General features: G+C 44.1%; 1 protein-coding gene and 1 long non-coding RNA gene across 6 annotated transcripts in view; both read right to left on the reverse strand.

The window, feature by feature from the left end:
- Positions 1–26626, reverse strand: part of PPFIBP2 (PPFIA binding protein 2) — a 151190-nt gene that overhangs the window by 13749 nt on the left and 110815 nt on the right. For 3 of the 5 annotated variants that reach the window (XM_050756122.1, XM_050756124.1, XM_050756125.1), the window contains 10 exons: positions 25788–25899; positions 23314–23375; positions 22117–22192; positions 20622–20725; positions 18734–18801; positions 17127–17184; positions 16095–16136; positions 5619–5757; positions 3880–4021; positions 3080–3208 (listed from right to left, as the gene is read on the reverse strand). In XM_050756122.1, the coding sequence (XP_050612079.1) occupies positions 3080–3208; positions 3880–4021; positions 5619–5757; positions 16095–16136; positions 17127–17184; positions 18734–18801; positions 20622–20725; positions 22117–22192; positions 23314–23375; positions 25788–25899 (932 nt within the window). Of the gene's footprint in view, positions 1–3079; positions 3209–3879; positions 4022–4429; positions 4463–5618; positions 5758–16094; positions 16137–17126; positions 17185–18733; positions 18802–20621; positions 20726–22116; positions 22193–23313; positions 23376–25787; positions 25900–26626 lie in introns of all 5 variants that reach the window. The other 2 variants (XM_050756123.1, XM_050756120.1) reach the window with 1 other exon arrangement.
- LOC126935309 (uncharacterized) lies at positions 18966–20613 on the reverse strand. Its single transcript, XR_007719215.1, has 2 exons — positions 19610–20613; positions 18966–19578 (listed from the first exon to the last, which is right to left on the reverse strand). It is a non-coding gene; the product is annotated as an uncharacterized LOC126935309 (long non-coding RNA).

Genomic DNA, 26626 nt, shown 5'->3' on the forward strand with positions numbered 1-26626 from the left:
CTTAAGCATCTTTACATTCATGATGAATCTGACTCACTATGCGTGTAGGAAAAGGAAACAAAAAGGGGTCCAAGGTAGGGGAGCAGTAGGATTGGGGACCTCTCCTAAAGCTGGAATCCTGAAGGGCAATACACTCAGTAGATCAACTCAGGAAAAAAACACTCTGCAAAGATGGGATCCAGCCATGTGGCTCTAGAGCCTGTTTGCCTTAAACATTATACTTTACTGCCTTTTTCTCAAAAACAGTAACTCATAATAAACTCACAAACTAAAATAATTCCTAAATGGATTATTCAAAGTTTTTAAAAATCACAGAAAAAATTTAAAACAAAATGAAAGAATGCACAAAGTGGATAAACCTAATTCTATATCAACATAAAAATTCCATGTATCAAAGTATCAGAAACAAAAGTAAAATTCTGCCACAAACCTAAAAATACTATGTCACAATTATTAGACATGACTTAATATCTTAATAGAGAACAGTTAGAAATCTATAAGAAATACATTAATAATGAACAAAAATGCAGATAATTCACAAAAGAATTAAAATGACAAACATGAAAACTAAATTACCAATAAAAAGGAAATTTGGAGTTTCATTAAAAGTAGAAAACTTTGAAAAAGAAAAATGTAAATACTTAATGCTGACAAGGATGTGGGTGTAATAGACGCACTCTGTCCAGCAGTGCTGACTGGAATGTAACTCTGTAAAACTTTACCTGGGAGAAGAAAGCAAATAAAATGTGTTCGTCCATAATCTGAAAGAGAGTGCCTACGCAATGTTATCAATTCTCATATTTTTTAAAAAATCAATTGTTTTATTGAACAAAAAATGGTTGGGGCTGGAGGCTTTCAGTAACAAAGTACTTTTCCTAAAGAATACTAGCAACAACAGTTTTAAAGCTACACCTAAATATTAATATCTAGAAATTATAAATATTACCAGGGGACATTAACATATATCAAATTTCTACTTGAGAGTTATAAAGGCCTTTCTTTTCCACCAGCAAATTCATTTTGCACCGTTACGATAAACAAAGCAATCTCATCAGGACCTCTTCACACTTCTTCCCTTTCTCATCCACTGTTACGGTTAATAAAGCAGAAAGACATTCGAACAAAGCAGACTTGGGGCTGGAACTGCAGTTTTTTCCTTTGGCAAAGAAAGCTACTGACCCTGGTCATCCCATACCCTAAAGTGACTGTCAGAATACAGAGAGCTCCCTAACCATGCTCTCCTACTCTAGGGACAATGCTGAGGGGTCTTAGGAAAGTTTTTATACCCTGACCCAATGATTCCCCTTCTAGAAGCAATCCTTCAAGAACTAGCCAGAATTCAAACAAGGATGAATCATTCAAGCTTACTATAGCTTGATTTTTTTTCAGCTCACATAAATCAGAAACAACAGTAATATCTACATTGAGAAAATTGCTAAGTAAATTAGAATATCTAATTACTGAATATACAGGTAAGCTTTCTCTGGCTCACTTTCTAAGGGCTCTGAATTGGTCTCTGACTTACTTAGACTGTGTCCTTAGATTCTCTAGCCTGTAAAAGCTAGTGGTCTACACATTCTCATGTTTCTTTTCAAGGTACCTGGAGTCTGGGGATACTCATTCAAAGAATAAATGGATCTGGAAAGGTCCCATGTCTCATGCACCAGGAGGACCTGGTAAGACTAGAAACCTGTTTGGCAAGCTGGGGAAGTGGAGTATCATATCCATGTGCAAAATAAGCTAAGGCTCCCTTCCACAGGGGATGCAGGTCTGCAAACAATATGATGCATTTAGGGAAATGGCTTTTCTTCCTTAATTGGAATCTAGACTGTATTATTTCTGAGAACGGATATTTGAATTATACGCATCTTAACCAGCAACTACCTGTACTTTCCATTGGTATACGGCAATCTTGAGGGGACTAAACTGAAGAGAGTTACAGCTTACTTTTTGCTTTTTGGTTGGATATAAAATGTCACATTCAAATCCTGTGGAAGGCCCTCAGGAGTACTGATCTTGGCTGAGTAACTCAGAACTTAGGAGATATTGTGCTGGAGATGATGTTATTGTAGGGACTGCTTGGCTGGGGAAGAGAATATGGAAAGGGGTTTCCCCAAAACACAGTAGTAAAGATTCACCTGTGCAGGTTTGAGGGGAGATAGTCTTTTTCAGAGCAGGGAGATTAAAGGAAAGTGGGTAAAGCTAGTAACTGGAGGGTTTCCACCAGGGACACCTCTGGAGAAGTTTAACGTTTTCTATGCTTTTGTATTAAGGTATGATGGGAAAAGTGACATGAAACTTCCCACTTTGACTCCAGTGCCATCCCTTTGTAACCCCCTTTAGTTAACATCCTACAGTAAAGTGTGGCACAGGATTATGAAAAATAGTGGCAGGCGTGGCCAGCTCCACCAACATCTTTCTGCAGAGTCTTTGTGGCAGGATGGAGCTGACCCAGAGGCAGGTAAGAGACAAGGCTCACTTTCCCGAATATACTAGAGGCTGTTGACTCTTGAATGGCAGACAGCTCATGTAGTAGCTCATGTAATCCTCACGATAACTTTAATAAAACAATTGTTTTTGACATCTACTTTACAAGTGAGGAAATGAAGGCATAGAGAGAGATACTGTATAACCTGGTTTAAAGCCCACAGCTAGGAAGTGGTTGAGCAGCGATTCCCAGGAATTCCCTGGGATTCTAGAATCTGTGCTCTTCCTGGCTACACCAAGGCTATCCATCTAGTGTGTAAACCCACTGCTGAGAATGGGTTATACGTGTGTAGCACTGTTCAGGTGCTCAGGGAGGCCCAAGGGCCCACCCTTCTACCCTAGCTCCCTACCTCCAGCTGTAGGGAGCTTCTTATCTTTACCTCAGCATACTTCTTATCTTTACCTCAGCATACCTCAGCATACATGCATGGAGCAACGTCCATGCATATTGAATGGGCAAGTTGAGAAGCTCTGCACTAAGGATTCCTGGCTTCTATTTCTGGAGGCTGTGGGACAACAAGCACCCTCTCCCCACTCCACCCTGGCTGGGATTTTACACAACTTTTTGTAGATGGACTGGAGGGAACCTTACCTTTTCTGTCCCTTGGAGTCCCTGGTCCTAGAGAGTCTTGGCCCTGCGGTCGCCCGGAGCCCACCTCGTCGAAACTCTGCCATCCCCAGCGTGTCAGTGTTGAAATTTCCTGACTGAGTTCTTCGGATTCTGCATGGAGAAGAATCCATGGAGACTGTCATGGAATAGTTGGAAAGCCTACAGTCACTGTGCCTCCTCTTTTGCAAGGCCATGCAGGCCAGCACAGGGACTCTGGGCAGCATTGTTTCTCAGTACCTTCCTAGAGATCAAGGATCACAACCTATTGCAGCTCCTCCGCCAGACTCAAGCCTCAATTCTAATCCTGCCTCTGGGATTTGGTCACTTGCCATAAAGGTCAAAGCAAAGTTTGATGCCTTGTAGGAGGCCCCAGTTTCTGCCTCATGTCACAAAGTGGATCAGTTGGGTCAGCAAGTACTTGGCTTTCAAAGATTTTTCAAGGATTTCTTAAAACAGATTGACTCCTAAGAAGGGAGAATACAGTCTCATCTATGTCTGTCCCAAAGCCCATGTAGCTGCAGAGACTATGTTCAGGGTGTGTGGAATGGGTGGGTGCCTAGGATACATGACACAAAAGGCAACTGGATATATTTAATGGGTGCCTTTCATACTTCTCCTTCTCTTGGCCCTGAAAAATATCTAAGATTCTTCTCTTTAAACATGAACACTCTGTTCTGACTGCTGTTTCAATGTCTAATGGACCAGGGGCTTAGATAGACTCTTTGCCCAATCAAAAAGAAAAATTCAAAGCAATATAATTAGGATCAATAGCACCAACTTACTTTCCCCAGAACTTCTTAATGCCTTTGGGATTCCGTTTACCATCTGGTGTTAGAGGAGACTGAGGACCTGATTCAGTGCCCGATGATGTGGATGAGAGGTCATTGACCACAGCAGTGTCATCCCAGCCACTTTCTGTGTCTCCTGAGATTGGAAGAAGGCAATGAACGTGAATGTAGCCTCTGGAACCCTTCTTCCTCAAGCCTGGGCCCTCCCCTTCAGTGGGAGTCCAGAGAATCTGCCCAATTCTGCCTTCAGGGCAGAACTCCATACCAAGGTCCCAGAGACTAGTGGGGACTCCAGGCTTCCTTGCTGAGAAATTAGTGTGCTCAATATTTCAAATGTAGGTGAGCTAATGTCTTTAATGTTAAGGATTTGGGGTCCAAAGTACTTGTGGATTATTTCAACAAGGAGCTTGTTCTTTTTCCTCAGAGGGAGATGCAGGAATGCAGGCAGTAGTGGGACCCTGGCTGAGTGTTGGTGAGGGGGAGGGTTAGGGTAGGGAAACAAAGGCATTCTCACTCTCCATCTCACCTGGAATGGGTACAGTACCTAATACGGGGGCACTGACACTCCGGCCACGATCTCCAGTGAACCAAGAAGCAGAGAAGCCACATGAAGAAACAAGAGAGGCCAAAGTCCAGCCCAACAGAGTTACGGGGAAGCAAAGAAATAAACAAAAGAGTGTCATCGAGCAAGAGAGAAAAACTCAAACAGAAAGAAAAATAATCCCATGGAGAAGGATGGGGTGAGTGGTGACTGACATTGAGAGGAGGTTTCATGTGAGGGGACCAAGTGCTCCCAGTGCCCCTTTGTGACAGGCTGAGGTGTCCACACCCAGGGAAAGGAAGGGACAGCAGCAGGGGCTGAATACTCCAGGTCACGGGCAGCTCTTGTGCAGGTGCCTGGGCTCACTCAGCTCACACTAGAACAATCTGAAGCCGTAGTGAGTCCAGTTTGAGTGTCACTAGAACTCATTCAAGGGCTTATCTGAAGTTCCTGCAGCCAACGGCAGAGCTGGCCTTCACGAAGCCAATGCATAGGCCAGCTCAGAGAAAAGCTGAGGCTGAGGAGCCTCAGGAAGAACTCTGCCAGGACCAGAATGTTCCCTCCTGGGCCCTTTGAATCTTCTGCTGCTGGTGGGGAAAGATGGCTTGTTTTGAATGAAAAGCAGCAAAAGCCTCTGTGGTTTCAGGTCTTACCCACCGAAAGGATACCTGTAGACCGACACCCTTGCCCATTGGCCACTGACTCCATTTGCCTAAGGAAATGCTCCCACTTGGAGTGCATGATACCCTCCTACTGGGAATAGGGAAGCTGCAGAGAAGAAGGTGGAGGCAGGAGAGAGAAGATCAGAATGACAGAGGAAGGAAGCGCGAGGGGCAGGAAGGGTAGAAGGGCGTATCTGAGAGGAGGGAAAACAATGCTAGGAAGGACAGGAAGGGGTTCGAGAGGAGGAAGAGAAGAAGAGAGGAAATGAGGGTGAAAAGCTACAGCTGAAAAGAAGTAGGGGATACACACACCCTGGTTTGCTGAGACTGTAGAATGCTTACCTTAGAAAACAGCTCACCCAGGGGGAGCCTCTAGAGGTGGGACCACCCCAAGGTACAACTTGTTCCAGCCACCTACCCCACCATTCTCCAACTGTGGATTGTGGTGGTAGGTGCAGGGATCTTATACAATCACTGAAAGTGCCAAGGATGCTGCTCAGAGGCCACGAGCACCAGGACTGGACACTCACTCAGCCTCAGCAGGCTGCTCCCCGTGGCGTCAGGCTGGCAGACAGTGGGAGGAGATTTGGCAGCCTCTCCATTGGGCGTGGGTCCCGAAAGCTTCCCAGGTAAAGTGGGATATTTGTGCTCCGCCAAGAAAGGGCTGTCCTATTGGAAGGTGAGAGAAAAAGAGAGATATCGACTTAGCTGTCAGCCTCAGTTAGGAAATCCTTGGATACAGAACAACTCCCTGTTTTCTAAGAGACATTTTTCACATATGGTGACTTGAAGACCCCTCAAAGATTATTTAGCTAGTCTGAGAAAACGGACCAGAGTTCCAAGGAAGGAAGAAACTTTTCCAAGGCCACACAGTAAGACAGGGACAGAGTCAAGTGCAAATCTGGGGCTGACTGCAACTGCCTCTAATAGGAAGTGAAGTTGTCTTGCAAAGGGGCCTTTGCTGTCTGGCCTAGTGCACAGAGACCCAGTGAATTAACAGCCATGAATGACTCTGCAAGCTCTTTGGATATGAAAATTGGCATTCTAATAAAAGCTGCCTAGTGCTTTATCATACATACCTACAAATATATGTAAAATAACAATCCTGCAAGAGAGGAAACTGAGCTCAGTCTAGTCTGTTTCTCCCAGATTTGCTTTTCTGTGGTGAGGAGAGAGGTGTTTCTGCTCATTGGGACCCTTACTCAGACCAGGCAAGGGCAGATATCTGTGAGGGCCTGACCAACTGCACAAATGATATGGATCTTGCCTGAGAGTGGCTATGGTACAGAAGAGAAATTATAGTTTAAATTTGGAGCAAAAGAAGAAAAAAACCGTATATTGTGATCATGGCTTCTTTAAAAACATCATGTTAAGGCAAGCATAAAGATACACACACTCTTGGGGGAGGTGACAACAAGAAATGGGCCAGAGGACTACATGTCAACAGAGCTCTTTTGGGAACTTAGGATCATAGTCTGCACGAGGTAGAGCCTCAGTGCAGCCAGCTCCATGCTTGGACCCTGGCCATGGAAAGGTCCGAAAGAAACAAGTTGATTAAATGAGGAAGGAGATAGCACTTATTTGGTAAAGAGGCATATAATGGCCTCTAAATCTGCAAACCCGAGAGAAACACAGTGGAATGTACTGTGAAAGTGAGAATAAAAGAAAAGAGAAATTGAAGCAATGTCACTACAGGAATCAGCTGTGGATCACCTGATTAGATCCAGAAGAAAAGTAATATGAAAAACGAGCAAGATGGCCGAATAGGAGCAGCTCCAGTCTCCAACTCCCAGCGCGAGCGACACAGAAGACCGGTGATTTCTGCATTTTCAACTGAGGTACTGGGTTCATCTCACTGGGGAGTGCCGGACGATCGGTGCCGGTCAGCTGCTGCAGCCCGACCAGCCAGAGCTGAAGCAGGGCAAGGCATTGCCTCACCTGGGAAGTGCAAGGGGGAAGGGAGTCCCTTTTCCTAGCCAGGGGAACTGAGACACACAACACCTGGAAAATCGGGTAACTCCCACCCCAATACTGCGCTTTAAGCAAACAGGCACACCAGGAGATCATATCCCACACCTGGCCGGGAGGGTCCCACACCCACGGAGCCTCCCTCATTGCTAGCGCAGCAGTCTGTGATCTACCGGCAAGGCAGCAGCGAGGCTGGGGGAGGGGCGCCCGCCATTGCTGAGGCTTAAGTAGGTAAACAAAGCTGCTGGGAAGCTCGAACTGGGTGGAGCTCACAGCAGCTCAAGGAAACCTGCCTGTCTCTGTAGACTCCACCTCTGGGGACAGGGCACAGTAAACTAAACAAACACAGCAGACACCTCTGCAGACGCAAACGACTCTGTCTGACAGCTTTGAAGAGAGCAGTGGATCTCCCAACACGGAGGTTGAGATCTGAGAAGGGACAGACTCCCTGCTCAAGTGGGTCCCTGACCCCTGAGTAGCCTAACTGGGAGACATCCCCCACTAGGGGCAGTCTGACACCCCACACCTCACAGGGAGGAGTACACCCCTGAGAGGAAGCTTCCAAAGCAAGAATCAGACAGGTACACTCGCTGTTCAGAAATATTCTATCTTCTGCAGCCTCTGCTGCTGATACCCAGGCAAACAGGGTCTGGAGTGGACCTCAAGCAATCTCCAACAGACCTACAGCTGAGGCTCCTGACTGTTAGAAGGAAAACTATCAAACAGGAAGGACACCTACACCAAAACCCCATCAGTACATCACCATCATCAAAGACCAGAGGCAGATAAAACCACAAAGATGGGGAAAAAGCAGGGCAGAAAAGCTGGAAATTCAAAAAATAAGAGCGCATCTCCCCCGGCAAAGGAGCGCAGCTCATCGCCAGCAACGGATCAAAGCTGGACGGAGACTGACTTTGACGAGATGAGAGAAGAAGGCTTCAGTCCATCAAATTTCTCAGAGCTACAGGAGGAATTATGTACCCAGCGCAAAGAAACTAAAAATCTTGAAAAAAAAGTGGAAGAATTGATGGCTAGAGTAATTAATGCAGAGAAGGTCCTAAACGAAATGAAAGAGATGAAAACCATGACACGAGAAATACGTGACAAATGCACAAGCTTCAGTAACCGACTCGATCAACTGGAAGAAAGAGTATCTGTGATTGAGGATCAAATGAATGAAATGAAGCGAGAAGAGAAACCAAAAGAAAAAAGAAGAAAAAGAAATGAACAAAGCCTGCAAGAAGTATGGGATTATGTAAAAAGACCAAATCTACGTCTGATTGGGGTGCCTGAAAGTGAGGGGGAAAATGGAACCAAGTTGGAAAACACTCTTCAGGATATCATCCAGGAGAACTTCCCCAACCTAGTAGGGCAGGCCAACATTCAAATCCAGGAAATACAGAGAACGCCACAAAGATACTCCTCGAGAAGAGCAACTCCAAGACACATAATTGCCAGATTCACCAAAGTTGAAATGAAGGAAAAAATCTTAAGGGCAGCCAGAGAGAAAGGTCGGGTTACCCACAAAGGGAAGCCCATCAGACTAACAGCAGATCTCTCGGCAGAAACTCTACAAGCCAGAAGAGAGTGGGGGCCAATATTCAACATTCTTAAAGAAAAGAATTTTCAACCCAGAATTTCATATCCAGCCAAACTAAGTTTCATAAGTGAAGGAGAAATAAAATCCTTTACAGATAAGCAAATGCTTAGAGATTTTGTCACCACTAGGCCTGCCTTACAAGAGACCCTGAAGGAAGCACTAAACATGGAAAGGAACAACCGGTACCAGCCATTGCAAAAACATGCCAAAATGTAAAGACCATTGAGGCTAGGAAGAAACTGCATCAACTAACGAGCAAAATAACCAGTTAATATCATAATGGCAGGATCAATTTCACACATAACAATCTTAACCTTAAATGTAAATGGACTAAATGCTCCAATTAAAAGACACAGACTGGCAAACTGGATAAAGAGTCAAGACCCATCAGTCTGCTGTATTCAGGAGACCCATCTCACACGCAGAGACATACATAGGCTCAAAATAAAGGGATGGAGGAAGATTTACCAAGCAAATGGAGAACAAAAAAAAGCAGGGTTGCAATACTAGTCTCTGATAAAACAGACTTTAAACCATCAAAGATCAAAAGAGACAAAGAAGGCCATTACATAATGGTAAAGGGATCAATTCAACAGGAAGAGCTAACTATCCTAAATATATATGCACCCAATACAGGAGCACCCAGATTCATAAAGCAAGTCCTTAGAGACTTACAAAGAGACTTAGACTCCCATACAATAATAATGGGAGACTTCAACACTCCACTGTCAACATTAGACAGATCAACGAGACAGAAAGTTAACAAGGATATCCGGGAATTGAACTCATCTCTGCAGCAAGCAGACCTAATAGACATCTATAGAACTCTTCACCCCAAATCAACAGAATATACATTCTTCTCAGCACCACATCATACTTACTCCAAAATTGACCACGTAATTGGAAGTAAAGCACTCCTCAGCAAATGTACAAGAACAGAAATTATAACAAACTGTCTCTCAGACCACAGTGCAATCAAACTAGAACTCAGGACTAAGAAACTCAATCAAAACCGCTCAACTACATGGAAACTGAATAACCTGCTCCTGAATGACTACTGGGTACATAACGAAATGAAGGCAGAAATAAAGATGTTCTTTGAAACCAATGAGAACAAAGATACAACATACCAGAATCTCTGGGACACATTTAAAGCAGTGTGTAGAGGGAAATTTATAGCACTAAATGCCCACAAGAGAAAGCAGGAAAGATCTAAAATTGACACTCTAACATCGCAATTAAAAGAACTAGAGAAGCAAGAGCAAACACATTCGAAAGCTAGCAGAAGGCAAGAAATAACTAAGATCAGAGCAGAACTGAAGGAGATAGAGACACAAAAAACCCTCCAAAAAATCAATGAATCCAGGAGTTGGTTTTTTGAAAAGATCAACAAAATTGACAGACCACTAGCCAGACTAATAAAGAAGAAAAGAGAGAAGAATCAAATCGACGCAATTAAAAATGATAAAGGGGATATCACCACCGACCCCACAGAAATACAAACTACCATCAGAGAATACTATAAACACCTCTACGCAAATAAACTGGAAAATCTAGAAGAAATGGATAATTTCCTGGACACTTACACTCTTCCAAGACTAAACCAGGAAGAAGTTGAATCCCTGAATAGACCAATAGCAGGCTCTGAAATTGAGGCAACAATTAATAGCCTACCAACCAAAAAAAGTACAGGACCAGATGGATTCACAGCTGAATTCTACCAGAGGTACAAGGAGGAGTTGGTACCATTCCTTCTGAAACTATTCCAATCAATAGAAAAAGAGGGAATCCTCCCTAACTCATTTTATGAGGCCAACATCATCCTGATACAAAAGCCTGGCAGAGACACAACAAAAAAAGAGAATTTTAGACCAATATCCCTGATGAACATCGATGCAAAAATCCTCAGTAAAATACTGGCAAACCGGATTCAGCAGCACATCAAAAAGCTTATCCACCATGATCAAGTGGGCTTCATCCCTGGGATGCAAGGCTGGTTCAACATTCGCAAATCAATAAACATAATCCAGCATATAAACAGAACCAAAGACAAGAACCACATGATTATCTCAATTGATGCAGAAAAGGCTTTTGACAAAATTCAACAGCCCTTCATGCTAAAAACGCTCAATAAATTCGGTATTGATGGAACGTACCTCAAAATAATAAGAGCTATTTATGACAAACCCACAGCCAATATCATACTGAATGGGCAAAAACTGGAAAAATTCCCTTTGAAAACTGGCACAAGACAGGGATGCCCTCTCTCACCACTCCTATTCAACATAGTGTTGGAAGTTCTGGCTAGGGCAATCAGGCAAGAGAAAGAAATCAAGGGTATTCAGTTAGGAAAAGAAGAAGTCAAATTGTCCCTGTTTGCAGATGACATGATTGTATATTTAGAAAACCCCATTGTCTCAGCCCAAAATCTCCTTAAGCTGATAAGCATCCTCAGCAAAATCTCAGGATACAAAATTAATGTGCAAAAATCACAAGCATTCTTATACACCAGTAACAGACAAACAGAGAGCCAAATCAGGAATGAACTTCCATTCACAATTGCTTCAAAGAGAATAAAATACCTAGGAATCCAACTTACAAGGGATGTAAAGGACCTCTTCAAGGAGAACTACAAACCACTGCTCAGTGAAATAAAAGAGGACACAAACAAATGGAAGAACATACCATGCTCATGGATAGGAAGAATCAATATCGTGAAAATGGCCATACTGCCCAAGGTAATTTATAGATTCAATGCCATCCCCATCAAGCTACCAATGAGTTTCTTCACAGAATTGGAAAAAACTGCTTTATAGTTCATATGGAACCAAAAAAGAGCCCACATCTCCAAGACAATCCTAAGTCAAAAGAACAAAGCTGGAGGCATCACGCTACCTGACTTCAAACTATACTACAAGGCTACAGTAACCAAAACAGCATGGTACTGGTACCAAAACAGAGATATAGACCAATGGAACAGAACAGAGTCCTCGGAAATAATACCACACATCTACAGCCATTTGATCTTTGACAAACCTGAGAGAAACAAGAAATGGGGAAAGGATTCCCTATTTAATAAATGGTGCTGGGAAAATTGGCTAGCCATAAGTAGAAAGCTGAAACTGGATCCTTTCCTTACTCCTTATATGAAAATTAATTCAAGATGGATTAGAGACTTAAATGTTAGACCTAATACCATAAAAAATCCTAGAGGAAAACCTAGGTAGTACCATTCAGGACATAGGCATGGGCAAAGATTTCATGTCTAAAACACCAAAAGCAATGGGCAGCAAAAGCCAAAATTGACAAATGGGATCTCATTAAACTAAAGAGCTTCTGCACAGCAAAAGACACTACCATCAGAGTGAACAGGCAACCTACAGAATGGGAGAAAATTTTTGCCATCTACTCATCTGACAAAGGGCTAATATCCAGAACCTACAAAGAACTCAAACAAATTTACAAGAAAAAAACAAACAACCCCATCAAAAAGTGGGCAAAGGATATGAACAGACATTTCTCAAAAGAAGACATTCATACAGCCAACAGACACATGAAAAAATGCTCATCATCACTGGCCATCAGAGAAATGCACATCAAAACCACAATGAGATACCATCTCACACCAGTTAGAATGGCAATCATTAAAAAGTCAGGAAACAACAGGTGCTGGAGAGGATGTGGAGAAATAGGAACACTTTTACACTGTTGGTGGGATTGTAAACTAGTTCCACCATTATGGAAAACAGTATGGCGATTCCTCAAGGATCTAGAACTAGATGTACCATATGACCCAGCCATCCCATTACTGGGTATATACCCAAAGGATTATAAATTATGCTGCTATAAAGACACATGCACACGTATGTTTATTGCAGCACTATTCACAATAGCAAAGACTTGGAATCAACCCAAATGTCCATCAGTGACAGATTGGATTAAGAAAATGTGGCACATATACACCATGGAATACTATGCAGCCATAAAAAAGGATGAGTTTGTGTCCTTTGTAGGGACTTGGATGCAGCTGGAATCCATCATTCTTAGCAAACTATCACAAGAACAGAAAACCAAACACCGCATGTTCTCACTCATAGGTGGGAACTGAACAATGAGATCACTCGGACTCAGGAAGGGGAACATCACACACCGGGGCCTATCATGGGGAGGGGGGAGGGGGGAGGGATTGCATTGGGAGTTATACCTGATGTAAATGAGGAATTGATGGGTGCAGCACAGCAACATGGCACAAGTATACATATGTAACAAACCTGCACGTTATTCACATGTACCCTACAACTTAAAGTATAATAATAATAAATAAATTTTAAAAAAAAGTAAATAAATAAATAAAAAAAAAAAAAAAAGAAAAACAAACAGATTTCAAACTGACAAGTCAGAACAGTAATGGAAGGCTGCTGTGACTGAGACATCTTCTGAAGTTCCACTTAGCTAAAAGCCAAATATCCAATATATTTCCAATTCAATTTGCTTATAAATATATGTCCTAGAAATTGTTTGAGATTCAGTTCATTCATTGACGATAACTCCCTAAAAATAATTCAGAAAGGAGAGATACAGGAAGAGGAAACTGAATTCTGAAAGAATTCTGGAAGAACTGGCTGGTAGAGGAGAAGTAACTAGAACCTTAAGAGAGGAAGGCCATGAGATTTTCAAGTTTGTGATGACCCATGACATAAAGATTAGACATGATCAGACATGTGGTCAAGACCCACAGTTTCCAAATGGTAGTTCATGTGCTGGCTGCTCTTCATAATTACCTGCGGCACTTGTAAAACAACATGAATTCCCAGATCCCTCCTGTGCCCAGTCCCTGATTCAGTCCCTCTGGAAGCACACCCCAGATGTCTATATTTTTAACAAGCATCTCAGATTAGCTCAGATTATACTAATGCAGTCAAACCCAGGAACCACTGACTGTGAGAAGGTAGTGTTCAAAAATTTTAGAGACCTGAAGGACATGACTCCAAGCTCCCTATTATATAGGACATATGGGAGGGGGGAAGAGCTCTCAAAAACAGGTTTCTGGTTGCATCATCATGTATGCTCCCTCAAGGCGGGGTAGAGACAGCCAAGGAGCCAAGTGGGCCACCCGGGGAACTCCCTGAGGAGCTGAGATGCAAAGAGAACACATACCTAACCCAAGGATGGGGTTTAAAAGGCAGCCCAGACCTATAAGAAAGATAGCAAAAATGAATCAGTGACAATGGAAAGGACTCTCTGAGCTCTGCTCAGGCCAAGAATAAGAGCTGGGAAGAAATGACTCACTGATGTGGAAGGCAGTGCAATGTCAGGACATGACGCAGATGCTCAACTCCAGTTCTGTTTCTCCAGTCTCCAAAAAGAACAATCCTCCTGGCTGTGGGGGAACAGAAGCCCCAGCCAAGGGAGTAGTATAGAACTGATTACCCAGCTGCTTTAAATTAGAACAGAGAAGCAGCACTCCAGAATGGAAAGGGCCTAGCCTTTGAGTCAGACCAACTCAGACAAAGCTCTTTCTCTTCCACCTCTCAGGACCTCTGTTTGATCATTTCTAAATGGAGAATAACAATTCCTGCCTCAAGTTTGCCAGGAAATAACATATCCACAGGGCCTAGCACACAGTGGACAGTGGATAAGGAGAAAAACACAGGAAATATCACATACCCAGGGCCTAAAGAAACAGCAATCTAGAAGAGCAGTCCTTAGACCAAGGCAGGCGCTGGTGAGACTACATCTAGAATATCACACTCCAAGTCTGGTCCAGGGCACAACTTGAAGAATACATTGAGAAACTAATGCTGATCCTAAGAAGACTAAGTAGCAGCTGGAAAGGCTTGTGATCCATGCACATGAGAAGGTGATGTTCAGCACAGAGAACAGAGCACTCAGAGAGGGCAAGAGGGACTTAAATTCCAGAACTGTCAGAAGTAAAGGAGATTGACTTTTTCCATGGGCTAGACACGGAGAGAGAGGATCAGCAGATGCACATTTTAGAGAAGCTCACAGAGGTAGAAAAGAATACAAAGGATGTCTTACAATGAAATGAGCTCTCAGTCACAGAAAGCAAGAGCCAGTTTAAGCAAGGGCCAGATACCAAAGTTAGGAATGCTGCAGAAAGATGGCTGTGGAACGGTTCTGCACCTGTGGAGCAGTTCTGGGGAGGACAGTGGTGTATGTGGGTGAGGGGAGAGGGGTGACCATGTTGAATTACTGAGGTTGTATAAGATTGTGATTATGGTCAAAACCATAAAAGAATTAATCTTTTAATCTGGAGCATTTTTTCCTTTATAAATAGTCCCACATCACTCATATTTCTTGGTAATCAAATTGGCATCTTAAACCTTGAGCCTGTGAGCTGGGCATGTTTCCAAAGGAGGAGGTGGTCACTTACAGGTGTGCTTTAGAAACACCTGCGAATGATCTCTGTGAAGCTGAGGTGGGAGGGGGGACTGCTGAGCGATTTAACAGCTGTCTCCATAGGAAGCCTTTCAATTCACAAAGGGACCACACCAACCCCAGGCTCAAGGGCCTGTGTTCCAGAGCACCTGGGCAGGGGAGCAGGCAGAAGACTTTTGCTGTACAGTTCAGATGGCCCAAGGAATGGCTGCCCACTTGAAGCACCAACTGCTACAAATATGGAAGTGTAGAGAAGCCCCTTACATAGATGCAGATGTGCAGAAAAGATCTTTCTCTTACACAGATGTGGAGGAGCAGAGATGCCTCATATGACTCACCATATGGATGTGAAAACAAAATGACCCTCTCAGGCAGAAGTCAGAAAGCAATGAGAAGCTCCATGTTTCATATGGACATGGAAGCAGGGGACAGAGAAGGGAAATGCCATCAGCCTCACAATACATTTTCCATATAATGTTATAAATGGTCGTTGGGTGTGGCTGAAATAATGCTAATGATATGAATCTTCATTTCTTTATGGGCTCAACATTTGTGCACTGGCCTAAAAACTTAATCCTCTTCCATGACAGGCTTCCCTGGAGAAAATCAGTCCTAATGAAATTTTTATAACATGACTTGTTCATCAAAGCGGGACTGAGTATACACTCGTGTTTTTTTAACCATGACGTATCAGTCCAGAAAGGATGAGAGCTATCACATTCTTCAGTGTGCTGAGATCGTAGCAATCCCCTTCCCAGTGATTAAATCTGGATTACTTTGTTAAAGATTAATTTATCTGAGCCTACAAAATGGAGGTGATAATAATAAATCCTGTCCCACAGATAATGGTAGTGAAAGCATATTAAATAGCTGAGTGCACATAAAATTAAAATGGGAGAGAAAAGTTGCTTCTTTCCTCTTGCCCTCTTACTCCTTACAGTTAGCACATTTTAAGGTTAGGAAAACTATGACGTGCTAAGTTAAAATACTAGCAAACAGTGTAAGCACAAATAGGCGATGGGGCATGAAGTCAACGTACCTTGGGTTCTACCACCGGGAAGGGCTGGTTCCCATCCATACACTATGGAGTAACAAGAGGATTTCGTTTATGTGGAGAAAAAGAGACTCGTGTTATTCACAAACAGCAACAACTCAGGACTACCTGTTTGCTTAAATCTGAAAGGCTCACCCCCTCCCTCCACATCTTCATGTCAAGTAATCATCATCCACGGCAGGAAAGATCCCCATCCCACTCCATGGACAGATGTCCTGGGCAGCTGCCAGCAACATGACCATGGCAACCAAGAGACACGTGACCAGAGCCATTGAATAAGCCCAGGGCTCCTGCCAACTTCAGCCTTTATGGTTCTCCACTGTATCAACAAGGAGGCTGATGAACATTATTGGAGACCAAGGGATGGTATGCAGCACAGGCTCACTGAAGGGTCTCTATCAGGGCAGGTTCCCTTGGTCTCTAATGACCAAGCTCAAGAGCCTGCTACTATCCCTTGCAGGATGAGGTCCACCCACATGATCAAGGGCTACTCCCATATAAGGAGCCACAAAACCCTCCTCCATAGACTCTTACAACAGCTCACTCTCCAACATCCTGAAGATCTCACATCTTCCCTTGGGATCATCTCCTTTATTCACATTAATTCATCATTAAAAAATCGGTATGATGTCCCCAAGTGCCCCAGGGATATAGGACTAGTAGTCAAGATCTTCCCTGGCTTGATCTGTCTCATGGCTCTGACCTTACCTCGTTCTACTCCCCACCATTTCCCAAAACCTGCTGGTACCCGGCAGACTCTAACCAAGCTTTGCCGACCTCAACATCTTCTCTCATCAATTCCAGGCAGCATTTCCTGAATTGTCCTTCCTATAAGATGCTTTGGGCCATACCCAGTTGGTTAATTTTCTCAAAATGTTCATGTAATTCCTGGTTCTCCAACAACTTTATAAAATCCTCTACAAGGTAGGGACCAGGACCTGCCTGTATATATCCCAGTACTATGCTAGGCCCAAAAAAGTAACTCAGTCATCTTTAAGGATAGGTTGATGAGCTGACCTTATCCATAGATTCACTTCTCAAGTCTTCTAGACTACAAGAGAGCTTTTTCTGAGCCCTGAAAAAAACACAAAAGAAAGAAATAGTTATGAGAAGGAGGTACATGTTATCACTCATGCAGACGCCATTTCAAATGCTTAACCAGTGGTCTTGGGCTTAGGTTCAAGGTCATTGAAAAAAAAAAATTACCCTCTCATAATAGCCTTTACATACAAAATGAGACTGGCCCACCTTGGGGGATAGACTGGATCAATAATGTGTTAGCAAGGGCATGAGGGGGTCACTTAAATCCAAATGAAATGTTCTTGACATTGCACAAAAAGCCAGAATACACTCAATTCTGCTGCACTGAGGTGACAATTGTGTGGTCATAAAAGACCAAGGTCTACAGTGTCAAAAGAGCGGAAAGGCACTGATTACTCTGATTCTAAGAGTAATCCAGACACCAGGGAGCAGGGACCTGGGCCTCCTCAGAGTGCAGATGAACACATTAGCCAGCCATGGCTCTAGAACATCACCTGCTAGGACCCTTCCACACTCTGCTCTGGATCTGCATGCCCATCTAGTCTGCTTAGACTCATTTGGTTCTTTCAGGGTCTATTTTGCAGAGAAGGGCACCAAATGTGTCAAGAGGCAATGCCACCAGTGGTCACAAGGGTAACCTGTGCCAAGTCTCCTTGGCAGTCATATTTCTCAGTTTATACAAATAAGTCATCATTTAAACAAATATTAGTCTCTTGTAAATCTGGTCAGTCTGAGTTCCTTGGTATTGACCTTCCCTCAGTGAACTCATAAACCACAATTCTTATTCTCCAAAACTAAGGATTGCCTGATCAACTTCTTTAACATTACCATTTTCCTCTGGGCTAAAGGCTCAAGGGAACAACTGCTTTCTGGAAAGTGGACTCAGAGTGCAGGCTCTGGAGACTCAGCACCATTCTGGGGAGTTTCTGTGATGCTTGTGGTCATCTGCCCCAACACCTTAGCTGAAAGGCAGCCTGTTCTTTGTAGTGAAGCCTCCATGTTACCCTTACATGGGGCTCAATTTCAAAATGTGTGCTAAAGTGCAGGCCTAGGGAACTAGATTTAGGTTTATTTTAGAGGGAACAAGAGAGATGGCAGTCAAATGACCTCAGAGGTGAGCCCATTATTAGTTCATTGTTGTGAAGCATCCCTAAAGCAATTAGACCAATTGCTATGAGAAGACATGGCCATCCCTGGAGAGCTTTGATTGCCAAAGGGCTAAATTCGCTCTAAGAGCAGGAAGCAGAGGCTGACAAAAGCAACACACATCACACGATGCTCTCAGCTCTGAGGAGCTGTTGTAAGACACAGATGAGTTGCAGCCACCTCTCCTCTGACGCTCCAATCCCTGGCCAGATCCTTTCTCAGTGACAATGATCCACACCTTCAGCCTGAAGGATGAGAAGCCCCTCTGTGGCCAAAAGAGGTAGGCTTGGTTTGTAACTGCCCCTAACAACAGATGGGCAGGTGCACCTAGGATGCAGTGGCCATGCTTACCATTCACGGCCCTCACCATCCACTTCGGCAGCCCCAAGGCAAGCCTGAGAGCACACTGGCTGTGGGGAAATGCCCAGGTCTCTTACCTGGCTTCCAGTGATTTCTGTGGCAATGGAGGTGGCCCCACTGTAGGAGAGCTACATCTCAGAGGCATCTGCATCAGAGACAGAAGAGTCATGGTAGAGGACAGTCTGTTTGGGGACCACCCACCATCTTTCCCCCTTCTTTACATGATTCCTTTTAGGGAGATATTTCCTCCCTGGGTACAGCCATAGTGGATACATCATTATAGATGCCTTGCTCTTTCAAGATGCCAAGGGGGCGTGGTAGGCCTATCAGTCCATCTGGGCCAGCTTGCCTCTCCTTCCTGGGCCCTAGAGCGTAGATCATGTTCATATCCCAGCAGTAGAGTCCTGAGACCTGGGTTCTTGGGCTTTTTCTGCTCCTTCCCTTCCTGAGCTTGGTTCTTCAGCTTTTCCTTTCATTCAGCAAGCCACTGCACACTCTTTTAAAAACAATTCTTTTTGGCTTAGGTTAGCCAGAGCCAAATTTTGTTGCTTTCAATGAGAGAATCCCATTTGATATGGTCACCCAATAAACATCAGCAACATCTACTCCCTGCCAGGCCCTGTGCCAGGTCTGGAGCTAGCACTCCTCACATCTGGGAGACAGACAAGTAAATTAGGAGAACAGAACAATGTGCAATGTTCTTTTGGCTCCAACACCTGTAACACAATATGGGAATAGTGGGAGAGAGGGGCTCCCTCTCACTGATGGGAAGGCTGAGAAAGCTTTGGAGAGGAGAACAGCTGAGCTGAATTTTGAGAAATGAAAACTGGTTAAGGCAAGAAAGGAAAGAACATTACAGGTGGAACGACCACAAGCTAATGATGGTATGAAAGAATACAGTCCCGTGTCTTCAGTATTGCACCTAGCACAACACTGTGCCTTCAGTAGTGCACCTAGCATCACAGGCGGAGCCACCTTGAGCTAATGGTGGTTATGAAAGAACACAGTCTCCAGTACTGCCTCTTTTCTCTAGATCCTAGCATCCTCTTGGTCTACTATAAGAACAACCCTGGCATTACAGTATAGTTTTAAAAGCCTAGGCTTTGTGGTCAGACCTGGGTTCAAGTCCAGATTCTGCCAGATAGATTGTTCATCACAGTGACCACATGGAGGTATACAGTAAGACTTGGACACCGCTATTCTGTAATTGCCAGCAATCTGGTGTGCTTGTTCTGAGTCAATAACTGGCTCACTGGATGATGCTTTTGCTCCTTAATTAAAAAGGTTGAACTGAAGCACTAAGATTCTTTTCAGCTTGATAGTCTGAAGTTTCAGGAATCTTTTGGACCCTAGGCTGAAGCCCCTCCTTCACCTGAGGTTTTGTTTATTTGCATCTAGCTTAAGTCTAGAGAGAGTCATACAATAGGACCAGATTTTAAACAAATGAAATAGATGAGAAGGAAAATCTGTGTCCTGGCTATAGGGGCTGAAGGGCATATCTGTCAGGAAGGAACGCAGCATTTCAGAGGTTGCAGTTGATTCCTCTAAATGAGCAAGACATGTTCGTTCATTCAACAAATATTTGTTGAATTCTACTGGGTATCAGGCATTACTGCAGACCTTGGAGAAAGGGTGGTAGATAAATCAAACACCACCTTTGGTCTATGCTTACATTCCAGAGAAAAAAAAAAAAAGATAAAAATAAACTAGCAGCCTGATTAAAAAGAAGAACTTCTATCCTTGAAAGTTCCAGTATCCACCATGCTGCCTCCAACCAGAGCACAGGCCAGAGCCTCAGCCTCTTGCTCCCCTATCCCCACCACAGCCTGAGGGGCACTTTATTAAATTTAAGTATTCACCTGCCAAGATATGTACCTGACACATGTCTGACTAGATCCTCCCTCAAGCTTAGGGCAAGCTTGGAGGAGCTGCTGAAACCCTACATCATGGATGGAAACACAGTACCTCTTGTTTAAATAATTCTTCAGGGCCCTTATTTGTAGTGTTCCACTTTCTGAAACCTCCCTCTAGTTCTTCTTCATTGATTGAGAGAGTTCTCTCTGAAGGCCCTGCAAGCATTAATGCAGTAAGAGTGAATTGTTGAATTCATACTACGTGAATTGTTTAGAAACTTATAATCGTACCGCAAAATTTTAACATTGTTTCCCCTTCATTAAGAAGGACTAAGAAATATATAAAGGGACAGTAAGAGTGTGATTCTGAAGAATCTTCAGGGCATCTGAGCAAGGGCTGGCATCAGGATCATTTCAAGGTCAAAGTTTATTTGCAGAACAGAGGTAAGGTACCCCCTGCCTCCAAACTTCTCACTCCTTAGCTACAGGCAATCAAAGCCCTGAGAGTGGCTTGATCCATGATCTTAAAAAGAGGGCTGTGAGGCCAGGTGCAGTGGCTCACGCCTATAATCTCAGCACTTTGGGAGGCTGAGGCAGGCGGATCACTTGAGGTCAGGAGTTCCAGACTAGCCTGGTCAACATGTTGAAACCCCATTTCCACTAAAAATACAAAAATTACAGGCAGGTGCCTGTAATCCCAGCTACTCAGGAGGCTGAGGCATAAGAATTGCTTAAACTTGGGAGGCAGAGGTTACAGTGAGCTGAGATTGTGCCACTGCACTCCAACCTGGGTGACAGAGTGACACTCCATCTCAAAAAAAAAAAAAAGAGGGCTGTGTGTGAGGGCTGGCAGAGGCCCTGGTCAGTGACCAGTCAGCCACATCCTGGCAGAGGCTTGGCTTCTTCCCAAGAAGAGGCAGAAGCTCAGCCAGAATCAGAGGTTCCTGAATATCCTTCAAAGCAGCCCTGTGCTGTGAAACAGCTGCTTCCTCAGGATCTATGATGGAAGCCCAGGTCAATGGCATGAACAGTGAAGGCAGCCTGGCACATGCACCACTATGCCCATAAGAACCCTGATGCTGCTTGCATGTTGCATTCAGTCTGGGCAGCAAATATAAAACACAGCAGCTCTCTCTGTCCTGTGACTTCCTATAGCAACTCAGGCCCAGCAACTCGAAGAAGGCTCCCAGAGGGCCCTCTGAGTCTGCTGCGGAGCTTTAGATTTTCTAGGAGGTGGATGAGCTCTAATCCTCAATGACAGCACTGAGTTGATTTTTGATCCAGGTTTAATTGCACTTGCTGCCTCTAAGGTGTGTCCTGGGAAGGTGCATAAGAGACCCTCCAAGGATGGGGAATTCACAGGCTTTATATTCTTGGTGATCTGGATAGTCCCTGAAGGCCCTGAGCTGACTTCCATTTGGTAATATTTCTGGAAATCAACAACTGCTAATTTCTCATCATGCAGAAAAGTCTAAACAGCTCTGTTCTCCAGTAGGGAGTCTTCTCCGAAATAGAGGTGAAACGGCTGCTAGCAGGACTGCCCCTGGATTTAACACAGCTGATGGAATATCTTTCAGAGACAATGATAGGATTGCCCTTGCTCTTACCTTGAGTGACCACCACAATCTCCTTTACCTTCCGGTACTGGTTTAACAGCCCCGTAAGCTCCTCTATCCGACGGTCCTGCCACAGTGTGAGCAGAGATTTAGATTAATGCTACGCTGGCAGCTCAGATGATTTCATTTTGGGACCCACGCTATGTTCTGGGCACAAGGAGAAGAAATCCCACGTGGAACCAAAGGAAAAGAGTGTCCAGGCCCCATTCCACAGAGCTGGGATTTCAGTGGTCTGCCTCATAGGCATCTGCAGGCATTCACGACTCTACCTGAAGACTGTGAGTCATCTGAGACACCCTTCACAGGGCTTAAACATTTTCAGAAGCACGCAACTCACTGTCTTCCTACCTTCCTGAAGTGGTCATTGAAATCTGCCTCCTGGTCCTAGTGTTGCCCACTGGAGCGACACAAAAAAAGACTAAAATAAAGCTGTCATATTTATCCCAATATACTCATTTGTTCCCTAGGAGTCTGAGATACCTCATACTGCAGAGTAAATTCCCAGAGAAGATTGTTTCATTCAAGGCAAAGGCCTTGAAAGGAACTTGGGAGACCACACAGGTCGTAGATAAACTTGGGTGTGAAAGCTGGCTGTGCTATTTACTAGTTACCTGACCTTAGGCCAAATTACTTAAGTACTCTGAGTCTGTTTCCTCATCTGTAAAATGAAGGGTTGTGATCCTCAGAGATGATGTTTATACCAGCCAGGTACTCTTTATTTATAGAGGTGGCTATTTATGACTGTGCCAAAATTAGATGCAAAGGATATAAGATGGCAGAGTAAACTGAGGCACAGCATGCTGCCAAGTGTCTCTATGATGGTTCTATTGTCAGATCATGCATATGGGAGATTGGGGGGGCTATTTTGCTAGGAATTCCAGCAAGAGCTATGATATTGGCAGTGATCACAGCAGCAGCAGTATTTTTTTTCCCCCCACACCAGCAGGAACAGGCAGGGCTATAATCTGCCTTTAGGAGATTCCATTTAGACAAACTTTCCATTTCTCAAAGCTAAAAACAGGTGGCTGAGGCCAGGTCTCTAGGAGGCATAAGTCATTCTCCTGACATACCCCTATGTCAATGGCATAATAAGTATGGCCCTGTCCAGAATATCAGAGACCAGCAGGGACCAAACAGAGCCAGGGATGTAAGCATGGAAAAGACAAGGCTACCCAATGACCATCTCACCTTATCTTCATTGGCAAGCAGCAAAGTTTCCATCCCCATTTTCAGACGTTGAATTTCTTGGTCTAAAAGAATTCGGGTATAGAAATAATTATTTATATAAATGCAAACAGCTATCCACACTTGCTATGATGCCTCCCAAGTTCAAATGAAGACTTTCCATGTGAACATGGCTCTTTTAGTTCTTTAAAGAGGCCAGGATGGTGTCTGCCACAGACTCATTCTCTTTAAATATTTGCTAGACTACTAAATGAAGGAATCCAGTATGCTGTCTTCTCTTTACAGACATTTATGGGCAAAATCAAAATGCCCATGTACTTGAGGTGACACAGATCTTTCAAAACCAACATCTCCTAAGAATATAGACATTTTTATCCTTTACAACTTGAGTAGGCATGTACCTGGGCTTCTGGCTGGCTTTGAAGAAAATCATACAGTCTGACAAATCGTAGGAAGAGGAGAGTTTAACATTAAAAGAATCTACAGTTGAGTGAAGACTGGGAAATAAAAATTATGTAAAAGAGTTGGTACTTGGCTTAATTTGAAATGATATAGTCAAAACTGACTAACAAATGTTTAGATGTATTGGGATAGATACATATATGCAAATGCTGGGTTAAGGATGAACAATCTTATTTCATCATAAACCAGAATTTCCCTATGGGCTGAGAAATCTGTCGGTCTGCGGTGGAAAACCCGCAGCCTTCTCTCAGTTTGGACCCAACAGGGACTCTGTTGATTCCTTAACTGTTTTGGAGAGCCTAAGGAAGCTGGAGGTCATTTGCCAGATACTCTAGGAATTGGCACGTAGCTAGATTGTTCAAAGAAGGATCTATGCCTCCTCCTAAATGGGAATAGGGATGTCTATATCAAAAAAAAGTACAGGAGTCAAGGGAATATATAGGCCTCCCATTTTCTTTTGGGATGCTTGTTACATCTAACAAGAATAGCAACAGTAGATCTATGGACTTTGTGTAAACAGTTGTGGAGATGAATTTTCAGAATAAAGTGGATAATCGCTTGCTCATTATTTAGGCTCTGGGTAGCTAATATCAGCTCTGCAGCTCACTTTGCTGGGGAGGGCAGTAAGCTTCATATGAAGACTGGCAAACCCTGATCCACTGGTCAGAACCTAACTTCGACAGCAAATGACCCAAGGACCAGCTCTAGAAAGTACCCAGTAATGGAGTGGGGTCGGGCCTGGGAGGCTCAGACTGTGGGGAGAGGAGGGGTAGACTGGGAAGGCTGCCTGGCCTAGAAGTCATGACATGGGGCACTCTCTGTCCAGGCTTAGCATCAGAGATAGTCCAGGTTGTCTTAGTAGAGCCCGGCCTCTACAAGCAGGCCTTGGCAGGTAGGCAACACAGCCAATGGCTTGGGCGGACACTGAGAAAAGCTAGGAGAGGGATGAGCATGTTGATAACTAATTTCCTTCTCCAGCCTAAGCCATTGTTGCATGGCTTCCACACCCCAACTGGGGATCCAAGCTAAGCAGTGCTGAGGCCAGGATGTGACTAGGTAGTGACACCAACCCGTAGGACTATATGATCTTCAGCATTGCTCTGCAGCCTGGTAGTGAGTGGAGAAGTTGAAAGGTGTGTGATCATTTTGTATACATGGCAAACAGCCATAAAGATTTATGTGTTTATTACAGTAGTTGAGGATTTATCCTCTATTTTTGATCAGCAAGACTTGAACTCCTCAGGGACCATTCACCATCCTTTCACTTATTCAAGAAATATTTCTTAGGGAAATATTTCTACAATGAAATATTTCCACAAGAAATATTTCTACAATGGGCCGAATATTGTGCTGGGCTTTGTGGATACGCTCTTAAACAAGAAACATATAGTCCTTGCCCCAGAGTGGGGATAACACACAACACTGGTAAGTTATAATAAGTGCTAGGCAGGAAAAAGAAAGGATATGGAGTTAGAGAATAATAGGACTGGGACCACCTATTTGAGTTAGGGTGGCCAGGAAAGGTGTTTCTGAGAGGTAAGATTTGAAACCTCAAGAATGAAAAAGAACTGACTTGTTTCTGTAATCTCAGGGCCTTATACAAGCATCAGGCAGATCTCCATGAAACGACTGAATAAATTGCTAAAGCCTCCCCTTTGGTGATGATACAGAAGTAAGGCCTTTCAATCAAATGAGAGAGTTAGGTATTTCCTGCATTTTCAGTAAAAGCTCCAGAGGTGGCTGCACAGAACTTCTGTGCATCTGAAAAAAGCCTTCTAGTTAGGGGAGAGTTCCATGGGAATGATTCCACAATAGTGCTGCATTATAGGGACACACACAAACACACAAACTGGTGCATCCATTCACTTGGCCATGCTTGCACACATATATGCATGTCCATTAGCATGGCTATACACACAAGCATATGCACACTCATTTATAGAAAAACAGGCTCACTTATAAGAGTAGGCCCAGGGACCCAGACAACTGCATTTTGTCACAGCCAAGCTAGTCACCTCTCTCTGTGTGGTCACCGTGGAGAGCTGCTGTCCGGGAGAGCTGGCTGTGCAGACGCTCAATTTCTGCATCTTTCAGGGCCACCTGTTCTTGCAGCTGGGCGACTTCAGCCTGGAAAAGCAACAGAGGATCCCTACCAGGTCAGAAGGACTGCTAAATCATGATGAAGTGCCTCTCGTCAGAGTCCAGAGCCCATCAGGCACCAGGGTGAATCAGGAGTTAGGAGAAGAGGTGAGCAGTAGCAGGGGCTCACTGCCCTCTCTACAGGTGGAACTCTGCTGACTGAACTCACTCTTCTAGGCCATCCTGGCCCTCCCCCACAGCTCTGGACATCAATGTGCTTCTTCCCCTGCATCTTCCTACATGACCAGGTTTTCTCTCCCCTGCCCTGTGAGGACTGGGATTGTGATGAGGAGTTGGGATTGTGTGCAATGGGAGGGCTGTCCTTGGTGCAGAGGAGCATATTCTGGATGTGGTCTTCCTTCTCCCAAGATACTCATGCAATAACATTTAGAGACACCACTGTAATAAGTGCATGCAGCTTTCATCTTTCCAACCCACACAGAAAATACAGCAGAAGCCAAATCACCACTGGTGGAGAAAAGGTAAGCCAAGGGCTCCCTCCTTCAACACGCTCCTACCCTTTGGGCACAGTCACTGCCTCTCTCCAATGTCCAGGCATGTGTGCATGTTCACTCATATATAGATGTACAAACATTCAGGAGTGCTTAATTTACATACTGTGGCAAAAAAGCATGTATACACAGCTCATAAGTACACACATACATTCATATTTGCACACACACAGGCAGCTGCACTAGATGGTTCCCAGGTCGCA

This window comes from Macaca thibetana, chromosome 14, assembly GCF_024542745.1.
Source record: "Macaca thibetana thibetana isolate TM-01 chromosome 14, ASM2454274v1, whole genome shotgun sequence".
In the NCBI taxonomy this organism is placed as follows: Eukaryota; Metazoa; Chordata; class Mammalia; order Primates; family Cercopithecidae; genus Macaca; species Macaca thibetana.